The following is a 13961-nucleotide window of genomic DNA, read 5'->3' on the forward strand; positions in this document are numbered from 1 at the left end:
TATGAGCCATCACAGTGAAGTCCCTGCTGCTCCTAACTGCCATCATATGAATCTACAACATAAGCATGGAACAAAACCAGCGGACTGGATCTCAGCTGATGTGTGGGCTCATATAGGAAGATGTCAAGGATGCAATCTGTGATCCAGTTCAACTTTCCCGATCCTGTTCATGTAAACCAGGATTTTTCAACCTTTCTACCTTCACGGGGCAGCTCCTACATCGATTTGTGAGTTGCAGGATCCTTGCGCATCGCAGAAGATTCTGGGGCACTTATTAAGGCATCGCGCTCGGTTCCTGCAAAGCGAGGCTCCTTCGCCCTCCTCACTGTTGCTTTCACAAGAGCTAGAAACTTGGAAATTGCTTCCCTAAGATGCTCAGGAAACCTGAGATTTCTGGCCAGTGGCAGAGCTTTGCCGGTGATCCTGACACAATTATTACTGGAATCGGGGAGGAAAAGATGGCCGACGGATCCCAGACAAATTATTATCGTGATGGGGCTGCGATAGAATTTAGTCCCAGGGAGGAGGCAGCATAGCTATTCTCTGGGGAAAATGCTACTGATTCTGTGGTTGAAGTGAGAAGCTCTCTTGGGCTCATTTAACCTTGGCCTTGTAAGTGAAAATCCATTTTTATCGCACCTTCCAGAGCAGCTTTTTACATAACGCCCCATGCAAACAATCCCTTAGAAATGCTGAATAGCCTTGGACCGTGATAAAGTCAGCCTCTGCTTTGGCTGAGAAGGAAAGGGATGTTGTCCATCTTCATTCCAGTAGCAAGCCATTCTCCTGCTCTGCCTCCCCTGGCAGCAAAAGGCTGGCGCATGTCTACACCAGTTCAACGGCAGACTGGTCCCAGTTCTCTGAGGGCTGCACTGGGTATTACAGAGTGGGTTCAGAAAAGGTGCTGTGATGACAGTTGCTACAAGGTCTTGTTGACCATGTATAAAGCCCTGCATTGCTTGGGTCCTGGATACCTGAGCACTCGCCTTTCTCCTGGGTCTCACCATTGGCAGACTCGCTCTCAGGAGCAGGGTGCCCTGATGGTCCCCCGCTACAAATTGGAAGGTGCGGGGGCCAGGGCTTTTTCAGTGGCTGGCCCCCGGTTATGGAATAATGTGCAACTGGAGATTAGACAGGCTCCCACTCTCAATTGCTTCAAACGCCTTTCTAAGGTAGGGTGACCATATGAAAATTTGGACAGGGCTCCTGTATCTTTAACAGTTGTATTGAAAAGGGAATTTCAGCAGGTGTCATTTGTATATATGGAGAACCTGGGGAAATTTCCTCTTCATCACAACAGTTAAAGTTGCAGGTGTCCTGCCCTCTTTTAAATCTGGTCACTCTAGTATAGCTCCTGCAGCTTTAACTGTTGTGATGAAGAGGGAATTTCACCAGGTTCTCCATATATACAAATGCCACCTGCTAAAATTCCCTTTTCTATGCAACTGTTAAAGATACAGGAGCCCTGTCCTCCTTTTCATATGGTCACCCTATGTAAGGCATTTTTTATTTTCACAAGAGTTTGGGGAGGGGGTGGTTTAAATTGCAGTTGAGGGCTTTTAATGGTTTCAGGGTGAGGGTTTTAATGGAATTCTCTTAATGTGGGTTGAGGGTTTTTAATGGAATTGTTTTATATGAGATTGTAAAGTGCCTCGATGCCAGAAATGGTGAGGCGGTGCTATAAAAATGCTTTAAATGATAAATAAATAAATAAATAAATAATACATTACTATAGAATATTCCAGTTGCCCTCGCCTAAACTTGGTTGGGTCTCAGAGTGTCCATGTGGTGTCAGCATTAGTGCAGGGATGAGAAATTTTAGGACAAATCTTTGGCCCTAATGGGGTCCCAATCCGTCCCTCTCCATACCGTGTTCCCCTGGTTCCAATGGCTTTCCCTTGACCACCAACTCTTTGGTGGCTTCCCAGATTTTGCATAGGTTTCCCCCTCCCCATCCTAAAATGTAGAAATGCCTTTCCTAAAGCTTAGTGATGGTAGTGAGAGCTTTAAGTTACAGTATGCTGGAATCTTTTGGTGTATTGGGCCCTGCCACGACACAGGCTCTGAATAACAGACCCGGCCGCGGCTACTCCCTGCTCAAGCCAAGCACCACCCACCACTTGATACGCCTGAGGCAAGGGACAAAAACCACCTTCCTCCAAACTATGTGGAGAAAGGGGTTTAAATGGAGATGGATTTTAATATATAAAATAAAACACTGTGAGTTATATGTGCTGAGGTGAATGATTGTCAGAGTGGGTGTTAAATGAGTAAACTTTAGATGATAAATGCCAAACAGACACGTGGGATTTTTGTGGTAGTTTTAAAACAAAACAATCAAAATTTATTTTTAAAAGTTCACAAGCTTTGTTTCAACTAACAACATTTAAAAACCTTTTTGAAACCTTTCATACAATCCTGTCACTCATTCACATACGCGTTTTCCTTTTTCTCACACAATCACTCTTGAACTTCCTTTATTATCAGTATTGATTAATATACATCAACTAAATGTGTCTGTAGCCTTAGGGGGCAGGATTGAGAAGAACAGATCTGGGGATTTTATTGATGAATGTATTCATTTGATTCATAAGTATGTAATATGTATTCATTTAATTGTTGTAAACTGCCCAGAGAGCTTCGGCTGGGGGGCGGTATATAAATGCAATAAAATAAATAAATAAATAAATAAATTCATACCCTACCCTACCCATTTCAGGCTGGATATTGCTTTTAGCCAACACAACTCGAAGATTTCGCTGTTCTTTCATGGTTTCTTGTTTTTATGGATACACCCCAAAGTGGTGCCGTTTAAGTACAATGGTCTGTTTCCAATGTTGGTCCTGGTTGAGGTAGAGACGTCGAAGTGAACGGGACTTCAGTTAGATGAACATTGGCTGAAACCCAAGCGTAGGACTTCTTTCCATTGAAAATTAACTCTGCCTGTTCATTGTGTGGCCGTGCTTTGACTTCACTTCCTGGGTCACATTTAGAAGAATGAATAAGCACAGAACAATGGTGAGATTTCCCAATAAACTTAATGGTGTAAATTGATGTGTACTGTTTTTGGTGTTAGCTGAAGACCACATTTCCTGAAAGCCCATCCCGAAGGTTAAGATGAAGAGGGAAAGGCATGCCAGCTGGGAGACGGAAAACGATGAAAATCTGGCTTTGCTCAACGGGAGCTGCAGCGACGAAGCCGAAGACAAGCGAGAGCCCACGTTGGCAGTCAAAGGGAAGCGGACGAAGTCAGGTATGGTGGTGGAGAGAGTGCAGCCCCTGTTCCCGCAGCTCTTTCATTCCCATCAGTTGTTAGAGGAGCCCTGAACACCTGCCAGGTCAGACTGTGTGATTCCCAAAACTGTTGTGCTTGAGGCCAGTCAAAATATTTTGGCACTCGGGAGCAGAAGATCCTCTCCCTGTTCCCAGCTGCGAAAACACAACAACAATAAGTGACTACTCATTTTGCTGCCCTTTCAGGACACCCAAAACGGCTGCCTGAGGTGGCCTCCTCACTTGGAGGAGGCCCATAGGGGGAAGGACCGTAGCTCAGTGTGACAGAGCCCTGGCTTTGCATGCAGAAGAGCCCAGTTTGAGCCTTGGCATCTCCAGGTAGGGCAGGGGAAAAACTCCTGCTTAAAACCCTGGGAAACCGGCTGCCAGTCAGTGCTACAATACTGGGCTAGGTGGACCCAGGGTCTGACTCAGTAGAAGGCAGCCCCACAATGTTCCTATTTTGCCTAGTGGTAGGACAGGCCCTGGTTGTGCTCAGAAGAACGATAGGGGTTGTGTGGTGGTGGTCTTAAAAAGAGGAGCAGTGAATTGGAGGGAGGCTGCCTTGTTTGGCCATGCCGTCCTTTTGCTGACCTTCCCGGTTGCTACCCCTTCCGTAGAGCCAATGGGCCGTGGATTTACCAGCGACTCGGCCAAACAAGCAAGCATAGTCAGCTTGGGCTTCTTGCTCAGGAGGAGGCAACTGGTGATCCATGGCCAGCTTGAGGAGATGCTTGCAAAACACAGGGGCCGAAAAGGAGCCCATGGAAAGTCCTGGGATTTGTAAGCATGGAGGGGGTCAAAGGCATGTTGGTAGCCTCTCAACGTCGCTGTCTGTTCTGCTTTGTTTAAGGCCAGCTAAAGGAGCTGGAGCCATACTGAACAGTTGGTTGGGCGTGGATAGGCTGCTGAACCTGGGGTCCGGGAACTCTGGGGGAAGTGGGCGGGCTCAGAATCATCAGGTGCCTAGTGCATGGAAGATGGACCATCAAGGCCCCAGTGCAGCTTTGGACAACTGGTGAGCGTGCCTTCCCCGACCTGGTGCCCTCCAGATGTGTTGGGGGATTATGGAACTTTCAGTTCAACATATCTGGGGGGCACTAGGAGGGGGGAGGCTGTGATGGGCAACAGAAGGAAGGAAGAACTCGAGAAAAGTTCGCCTGTGGTACCACCAGAAGCCACCTGTGGCTGAACAGAGTGGGATGAACACATTTCGAACGGGATGTTTCCCAGAGGCTGCGGTTTATCCCAACCTGATTTCTGGAGAACAGGTGGGGAAAACGTCCAGGCTTTCCTGTTAACTCGAGACAACGTTCTCCTCGATGCAGATGCCGGTGACTCAGAAAAACTGTCTCACAAGACAAAGGAGAAGAAGAAGGGAGATGTGGTTGATGAGATCCCTAAGGAAGGCCAGGAGGTAAGTTCTTCCATGTGCTGGATGCCAAGTTGTGTACTCTGGGTCCTTCCTACTCGGAAGGTGTGCATGGATTGACCTTTCATGTTTGCAACGTTGTGCCATGTTTGTAGGGAGGGGCTCTTGCCTTCATGTCATGCCTGGGGGCTTCCCAGAAGCTCCTGGATGGCCCCAGTCAGAAACCGAATGCTGAACTAAATGGAGATTGCCTCTGATCCAGCAGGTGCCATTTTTGGCCTCCACCCGCCTATCCCGTTCTCTCTGTTTTCCCCTCTTCTCTGCAGTGGCCATTTTCCTTGCTTGCTCTCACTCCCTTGCCCAGAGTATGCTGAATTTTGAGAAAGGTTAAAGGTCATGGTTGCAGTGGCTATAGGTCCCTAGAGCTTGAAGGCACCTCATGGGATCACCGAATCCAATTCCCTGCCAGCAGCAGTAGCAGCGTCCTACTTCCAGGTTCTTTGTCAGGAAAGCATTTCACTCACAACTTCACCCTGAAAGCAGATCAAAATACCCACACACAGAAGTAGCCCTACCAATGTTCTGAGTGTGGGAAAGGTTCAGCAGTAGATTAAGCCTTAAATGGCATCAAGGAAATCACACAGGGTAGAAGCCCTATAAATGCTCAGAGTGTGGAAAGAGCTTTGTGATGTTTCACTGTTATATGCTATATAACTGATATGTAAATACCATTTAGACTTCATATGATAAAGCTGGTAAGTAGTTAATTCTGTTGGGAGGGGAAGTGAGTGAATGGCATTTTGGAGTGAATGCTGATTGGCTGTTGGATTTGAGTGTGTGACGGGGAATGACAGTATACTGTTTTCATGTCTCTGATGGTTTTTAAATTTTGTATATTTTTAATGTTCACTGTTTTTAGCTTTTGTGAACCGCCCAGAGAGCTTCGGCTGTGAGGCGGTATATAAATATAAATTAAATAAATAAATAAATAAGGAAGCCTTGCTTGAGCCTCCTTCCCATCCTCTGATACAGGGCTGGAAGTGACCTAAGAGACCAGGTTTATCTCTTAATTGGCAGGCCGCCAGTCTTGGCTAGTGAGCTGCATTTCGCTTGGTGTGTGTGCGCCAAAAATTGAGATTCTCGGAATGATGCGTTTGACTACAGATAGCAAATTCCGTGCAATAGCCAATGCAATCGGGGAACCGTAGAAGATGCATGTCCCTGATAAAGATTCTCCACCCACCAAAGTCTGCTCTTGAAGTTGAATGCTGTGTTTCCTATTCATTGCATCAACATAAAAACATCAGAAGTGCCCTGATGGATGGTCCATCTAGTCCAGCACTCTGTTCACACAGTGACCAGCCGACTGTTGACCAGGGACCAAGAAAGCAGGCCATGAAGCAACAGCACCCTCCCACCCATGTTCCCCAGCAACTGATGCATATAGGTTTACTGCCTCCGATATTGGAGTTAGCACGTAACCATCAGGAGCAGTAGCCATGGACAGCCTTCACCTCCAGGAATAGATCCAACTCCATTTTAAAGCCATCCAAATTGGTGGCCATCACCACATCTTGTGGTAGTGAATTCCATAGCTGGACCTATGCTGTGTCCAAACTCCCATAACCCTGACTCTTCTGTTGTTCCACTGCCTTGAATGGGGCATTTTGCTCTTTTCCTGATGTACATAAGAGGAGCTGTGTTGGATCAGACCAAGGCCTTTGCTAGACCATGGGTTAGCCCAGGATGAACCCCGGGCTCGCCCCTGTGCGTTCAGATGACACACAGGGGATCCCGGGCTCAGGCAGGGGTCAACCCTCCCTTGCCCCAAGGTAACAGGCTCTCGTTGTAGCCTGGTATTTCCCTCGGGCTGAGCGTGTAGGCCATCCTGCTGCTTTTCCCAGCTACAGCAATTACTCGCGAGTAGCTGGGAAAAGCGATGGATGGGGCGCAGCGCTCCACAGGAGTGCTGGGCCCATCGGAACTGGGGGGGGGTAGATCGGGGAGGAGGAGATTGGAGCCGGGGGGAGATTGGGGGTGGGGAGATCGGGGGCAGGAGGAAATGTTTTTTTTAAAAAAAACAATGTTACCTTTCGTCGTTGGTGCACTCCTGCGCACCCTGCCCTTTAAGAATTTTCCAAAAATGGCGGACGCGACACGGCTTTCCTGCAGCCCGTCACGTCTGATGTCTGGATTGGAGCGATGGCCCGTGCTACTTGTACCACGGGCTCGCCCCTCCTCCTGCACGGATTCCCAGGTAGGTCTAGCAAAGGCCCAAGAGTCCATCTAGTCCAGCACTCTGTTCGCATACTAGCCAACCAGCTGCCTGGCATACTGCCTCTTAATACTGGAGGCAGCATGGAGCCATCAGGACTTGTAGCCATTGATAGCCTTCTCCAGGAATTTGTCCAATCCCCTTTTAACTACGTAGTCCATCACAACGTTCTTGTGATAGCGAATTCCATAGTTTAACTATGCATTGTGTAAAGAAGGTCTTCCTTTTGTCTGTTGTGCATCTCCCACTAGTTTCATCGGATGATGAGCCCAATGGGTTCTAGTATTAGATCTTCTCCAGGCTAAACATGCCCAGTTCTTCCAGTCTTCCGGGCACCACAGCTCAAGAAGGATGCAGACGAGCTGGAGGGTATTCAGAGGAGGGCAACCAGGATGATCAGGGGTCTGGAAACAAAGCCCTATGAAGAGAGACTGAAAGAACTGGGCATGTTTAGCCTGGAGGAGAGAAGATGGAGGGGAGACGTGATAGCACTCTTCAAATACTTGGAAGGTTGTCACACAGAGGAGGGCCAGGATCTCTTCTCGATCCTCCCAGAGTGCAGGACACGGAATAATGGGCTCAAGTTAAAGGAAGCCAGATCAGGAAAAACTTCCTGACTGTCAGAGCAGTATGACAATGGAATCAGTTCCCTAGGGAGGTTGTGGGCTCTCCCACACTAGAGGCCTTCAAGATGCAGCTGGACAACCCTCTGTCAGCGATGCTTTAAGGTGGCTTCCTGCATTGAGCAAGGGGTTGGACTTTATGTCCTTATAGGCCATTTCCAACTCTACTGTTTTGTGATTCTATGAGAGAGGGAGAAAAATGTCTCCGTATCCACTTTCTCCGTGCATCATTTTGTACACCTCTACCAGGTCTCCCCTTAACTCTTCTTTTCTCTGAGCTAAACAGTCCCAGCTCTTGTAACCTTTCCTCTTAGGGGAGTTGTTGCTGCCCCTGGATAATTTTCGTTGCTCCTTTCTACACTTTTTCCAGCTGTACAATACCTTTTTTTTTAGGTTTGGTGGCCAGAAGTATACACAGTATTCTAGGTGTGGTCGCACCATAGATTTGTATAAGGGGAGAACGATGAAAGCGGAGTCTTTCCCATTTGTGCTTTTTATACTGTATTTTGTATTTGTGCTTTTAACATGTTGGTTGTTTTATTATGGTTTTAATTTTTGTGAACTGCCCAGAGAGCTTCGGCTATTGGGCGATATAAAAATGTAATAAATAAATGAATAAATAAATTGTTTGCATGAGGAGAATTTAGGCAATAAGCTGCCTCTGTCGCCTTGGTCCCCAGGTACGGACACGTGGTAACGCTGGTTGGGAGAACAGCTTGCGGCAGAAGCCCCCACCCCGCATAGTCTTTCAGGCTGGACCAGCTTCACAGGAGAAGAAACCGAAAGATGATGTGGAAAGTGTGGAGGGCTTCAAGGAGCGACACAAAATCAGGGTAGGGTTCCTCGTGGGTAAGGCGTTGGTTCAGGTTGGCGCCTGCCAACGGGGCATTTCCAGGGAAATAACACAGAGGTCTAACTTGTGATCCTGAAAATGTCCCAGGGCTGCAGGTGGTACTTTGCACTGCTAGATCAGGAGAGGCCAAATAACCTCTCCTGATCTAGCCCAGGAGAGGTTATAGCCCAGAAATAAGTTCTGGGCTTCACAATACAAGAAGGACGCAGACAAGCTGGAGCGTGTTCAGAGGAGGGCAACCAGGATGATCGGGTCTGGAAACAAAGCCCTATGAAGAGACACTGAAAGAACTGGGCCTATTTAGCCTGGAGAAGAGAAGATTGAGGGGAGACATGAAAGCACTCTTCAAATACTTAAAAGGTTGTCACACAGAGGAGGGCCAGGATCTCTTCTCGATCCTACCAGAGTGCAGGACACGAAATAACGGGCTCAAGTTACAGGAAGCCAGATTCCGGCTGGACATCAGGAAAAACTTCCTGACTGTTAGAGCAGTACGACAATGGAATCAGTTCCCTAGGGAGGTGGTGGGCTCTCCCACACTAGAGGCCTTCAAGAGGCAGCTGGACAACCCTCTGTCAGGGATGCTTTAGGGTGGATTCCTGCACTGAGCAGGGGGTTGGACTTGATGGCCTTGTAGGCCCCTTCCAACTCTGCTATTCTATGATTCTATGAACCCAGCTTTCTTCACTGGTATGTGTCTATGGTAACTTCGAGGCTCGACTCTTGCAATGCACTGCACATAGGGATACCTTTGTGCCTAGTCCGGAAACTTCAACTAGTTCAAAATATGGCAGCCAGGCTGGTCACCGGTATACCACATTACACGTCTTAAAATCTCTTCACTGGCTGCCAAGTAGTTTCCGGGCGAAATATAAAGTGTTGGTTATCACCTTTAAAGCCCTACATGGTTTGGGTCCAGGCTACCTGCGGGATCGCCTTCTCCCGTACAATCCGCCCCGCACACTCAGGTCCTCTGGGAAGCGTTTACTCCAGTCAGCCACAACTAGGCTGACAACTGTTACCCAGAGAACCTTCTCTTCTGCCGCCTCCAGGAATGGCTTGCTGGAGGAGATTCGTCAACTTAATGCTCTCTCTGAGCTTAAGACAGCTACAAAGACTAGTCTCTTCCAACAGGCCTACCCAGATGAATTTTAAACCTGAGAATGTTAAGATGTTGTGATTGTTATTTTAATATTGTATTGGTTTTATATTCTCTTTTAACAAGTTTTTTGTATTATATTGTATTTAATACAATATATTAAAACTTCCTGACTGTTAGAGCAGTACGACAATGGAATCAGTGACCTAGGGAGGTTGTGGGCTCTCCCACCCTAGAGGCCTTCAAGAGGCAGCTGGACAAGCATCTGTCAGGGATGCTTTAGGGTGGATTCCTGCATTGAGCAGGGGGTTGGGCTTGATAGCCTTGTAGGCCCCTTCCAACTCTGCTATTCTATGATTCTAATGTTGTTCCCTGTCTAGATCCAGAGGGAGAGGCGGGTAAGAAATATTATTATTATTATTATTATTATTATTATTATTATTATTATTATTATATCACAAATAATCATGGTAGTCCTCATGGGATGCGTATATGTGTGGGAAATGGGATGGGGATCTTCAGTAGCCTTCAGCCCTAGTTTCTGGGCCATAACAGACAAGGATGATTCATCCCATTGTGATGGTTGGCTGCTGTCTCTTCTGTCTCCTTTGGAGTCTCTCCTCCTTTAGTCCTGATGGAAATTCAATTCCTTCTTCCTCTCACCAGTATTCCAAGAGGATCTCTGCAAACTTCCAAATTGACTTCTCAGAGGAAAACTCCATGGAATCCAGCCATAACACCAGCAACACTGGGGTCCCAAATAGATGCCACTACTCAGGGGGGCTGAGAAGTATGGAAGAATACCAGGTAGGAGCAAGCTGCAGAGGTGTCCCAGCCATGCTGGCCACAGAGGGGGCTGACGGAGTTCTCCTGCTGAAGCCAAGCAGGTCTGGGGGTCAGTCCCAGCTAGGATCACAAGTCAGACTTTTGGGTTCAAGTGATTTTTATCCCCCTCTTTTAGCACAAGTGCTCTCTGGGCAACTTACAGATCCACAAGCTAAACAAAAGACAACAATTATGCAAAGCAGCAGCTTAAAAATATAGCAGCCGGATTAAAAAATCACAGTTTTATTATTTTAGTTTATCTATTTATTACATTTATGTACTGGCCCATCGCCGAAGCTCTCTGGGCGGTTTACAAAGTAGATGAGTCATTAAATGGTTTGAACGAAGGTTGCGATGGGTTCTGCTGTTGGCGGTGGGGATCACTGCTGTGCAGAATTCCAGCCCTCAACCCCCGGGGCTTTTCCTCCAAGCCGCTTGATAGAAACCTCAGAAGAACCTTGAAGCTGGATCACCACCAAAGGGGTCCGACAAGCCCGCTATACAGTGGCTAGTCAGATAGCCCCCAGGGAAGACCAGAATCAGGGCCTGGGGGCAATGGCTGCCCCCCATTGCTTGCCTCCAGCATCTGCTACTCAGGTTGACTGCCTCTGAATCTGGAAGTTCTATAGAGCTGTGACGCTCTATAACAGCCTTCCTCAACCTGGGGCGCTCTAGATGTGTTGGACTCCAACTCCCAGAATGCCCCAGCCAGCTCTGCTGGCTGGGGCATTCTGGGAGATGCAGTCCAACACATCTGGAGCGCCCCAGGTTGAGGAAGGCTGGTCTAAAAGATGGACCATCGCTCCGACCCAGCAACTCACTCCTGGGCATTCTGGGAGATGCAGTCCAACACATCTGGAGCGCCCCAGGTTGAGGAAGGCTGCTCTATAAGAACATAAGCAGATCATTGTGGCTCAGACCGGGGCAGTTCTGCTAGTCCCAGCTGCATCCATCCCCAACCCTGGCTAGCCAACGGCCTCTGGGAGGCTGACAGGCAGAGCCGATGACCTCACAGCACAGGTATTCACTGGAGGTGCTGTATCATGGTCATGACTAATTAATTGCCTTGGTCAACCTCTTAGTCATGATGGCTACGTGATGCCTCCCGTGAGCTCCATGAATTATAATCCCTTTTGTTTGTATACCTTTGTCTCACTTGGCTTGCAGGATGGAAAGGATTTTAGGATCGGGGAGCTGGTATGGGGGAAGATCAAAGGCTTCGCTTGGTGGCCCGCCATCGTGGTGTCGTGGAAGGCCACGTCCAACCGCCCAGCGGCCCCCGGGATGCGCTGGGTCAAGTGGTTTGGCGATGGGAAGTTTTCAGAGGTGAGGGGAGCGGAAGGAGAGACCCTCGAGTGAACCTGCCGTTTAGTCAACCCCGAGGGGGTCGGTGGCATTTCAATTATTATTATTATTATTATTTATTTATATAGCACCATCAATGTACATGGTGCTGTACAGAGTAAAACAGTAAATAGCAAGACCCTGCCGCATAGGCTTACATTCAAGCGATGCCCTTTGGCGTCGCGCCCTTTCAAAGAGGCCTGCCCCCTCCGTGAAAGAGGGAAAACCAAACCCAATGCAAAAGGAAAAGCCAGCCATGGGCACGATCCACCGGCTAGTTCGCCGGCACGCACCCCTTTGATAAAATAAATGAGAGAGAGCGACAGAGCGTGCTGACTTCCTTAGCCTTGCTTTGCCTTTCTTGCTGTGTGAATTACAGAGTTGAGCTGTTAATACTGACGAAGGAACAAGAAGTCTTTGCAGGCCGAATCCTCCTTTGGCAGATCTCAAAGTTGCTGCCTGCCTCTGCCAGAGGTTGGGAGAAACGATGACAAATCTATGGGTACTAGATGATGACAATGATAATAATGAATAACAATAACATGAGCCCTTTATGTAGTACTTTAGAATACTCAACAATCCTTATGATAGCCTTGTTAGGTGGGCTAGCATTTTTCTCCCAATATTGCAAACTCTTTGGGGTGGAAACTGAGTTGTTTAATCCCACACAGGGAGTTGATGGTTGAGGCTAGATGTGAGGGCCTTCTCCAGATCCTCTGAACTCACACTGACAATAGCTCTGCTCCGTTACCCTACTAGTAATGGTGTCTAGTAGCTCCAACGTCAGTGGGGTAGTAAATCCGCTCCGGGTTTCAGTCATAGAGTTCCTTTAGATTTCTGACTGGAACCCGGAGCGGATTCTCTACCCCACGGGCATCAGACCCACCAGACCCCATTGCTTCTCCCTATCGCTTTAAACATCTTCTGAGATTCACAGGAGGGGCAGACATATAAAACAGTGCCGTAGGTCTGTCCCTGGCCCCCTTGCTTTCTATGGACATCCACCCCACCCACCCATTAAAACTAAGCCATGGCCCTTCCCACTGCAGGTCTCTGCAGACAAACTGGTGGGACTGGTGGCATTCCGGGAGCATTTCAACAACACTACCTTCAACAAGCTGGTGTCCTATCGACAAGCCGTTCTTCATGTTTTGGAGGTAAACAGGGAGAATGAGTGGGAGTGGATTGGCAGAGACGTGTGTAACCTGGCCACTGGGGTGGGTGGGTGGCATTCGCACCCAGCGGGGTTGCAGCTGCAGCAGCGGTGAAACATTCCTTCACATGCAAAGGCAGTAGGGCTGGCTGCTGCAGGAACGTTGGCCCTCTAGGTAAGGTGCAATTTTATTAGTTCTCTTAGTTCCTGAACGGGATGAAACGGGTTCATGAGGCTTCTAGCTGTTCCAACGGCCCCCTGCCTGGTCTTTCTCTGTGATGAACAGGGCGTTTCTTCGCCTTCCAAGGAGGAGGATGGAGCGTTCTGGGGTTTTGCCTCTGATCTGGCACGTCCATGAGATCCCACAGCCGCTCTTTGGCAGGGGCTGGATGTGTGTCTTGGCCCCAGTCCCCCTACTTTGTAGTCACCGGTTCTGTTTGGTAAGAGTCTCAACGACTTTTGCACATTCCAATGCAGTGAGACGGTGGCTAGCGAGCACCGAGCAAACTCCTTTGCCCCCCCTCCCCCCGCACCCACCCACAAGCTGGGCTGCCCACTGAGGCTGCTGGGAGATTTTGGCAAAAACTTCTCCTCTTCCTCCTCCCGGCAGGTTGCGAGCAGCCGAGCCGGAAAAGTGTTCTCCAGCGCTCCGGGGGATTCTCTGGAAGACAAGCTGAAGCCCATGGTAGACTGGGCTGACAACGGGTTCAAGCCCATGGGAGGCAAAGCGCTGAAGCCCCCCAAGACCACAGGTAGGGAGCTTGCAGTTGCGGGCTTTGGCGGGAGGAGGTTTTGGCAGGAGGGGGGCGGTCATGCGTGGCTGCCACTGCAGGAAACGCGCTTCCACCAGATCTGCTCATTGCAGCCCCCATTTTGAACACGGCCCATTGCCTAGGGTGACCCTATGGAAAGGAGGACCGGGCTCCTGTATCTTTAACAGTTACATAGAAAAGGGGAATTTCAGCAGGTGTCCTTTGTAGATATGGAGAACCTGGTGAAATCCCCTCTTTACCACAGCAGTTAAAGCTGCAGGAGCTATATGAGAGTGACCAGATTTAAAAGAGGGCAGCTTTAACTGTTGTGATGAAGAGGGAATTTCACCAGGTGCTGCATGCATACAAATGACACCTGCTGAAATTCCCTT

General features: G+C 48.6%; 1 protein-coding gene across 1 annotated transcript in view; it reads left to right on the top strand.

Annotated features, from left to right (window-relative positions):
• Positions 1-3117: 3117 nt before the first annotated feature.
• The window catches only part of DNMT3B (DNA methyltransferase 3 beta), a 42038-nt gene continuing 31194 nt past the window's right edge, over positions 3118-13961 (top strand). Inside the window, exons 1-7 of the mRNA XM_063147468.1 lie at positions 3118-3253; positions 4602-4690; positions 8224-8376; positions 10162-10302; positions 11488-11646; positions 12714-12821; positions 13428-13569. Coding sequence (XP_063003538.1) covers positions 3118-3253; positions 4602-4690; positions 8224-8376; positions 10162-10302; positions 11488-11646; positions 12714-12821; positions 13428-13569 — 928 coding nt within the window. The remainder of the gene's footprint in view (positions 3254-4601; positions 4691-8223; positions 8377-10161; positions 10303-11487; positions 11647-12713; positions 12822-13427; positions 13570-13961) is intronic.

This window comes from Elgaria multicarinata, chromosome 1 (genome assembly GCF_023053635.1).
Source record: "Elgaria multicarinata webbii isolate HBS135686 ecotype San Diego chromosome 1, rElgMul1.1.pri, whole genome shotgun sequence".
In the NCBI taxonomy this organism is placed as follows: Eukaryota; Metazoa; Chordata; class Lepidosauria; order Squamata; family Anguidae; genus Elgaria; species Elgaria multicarinata.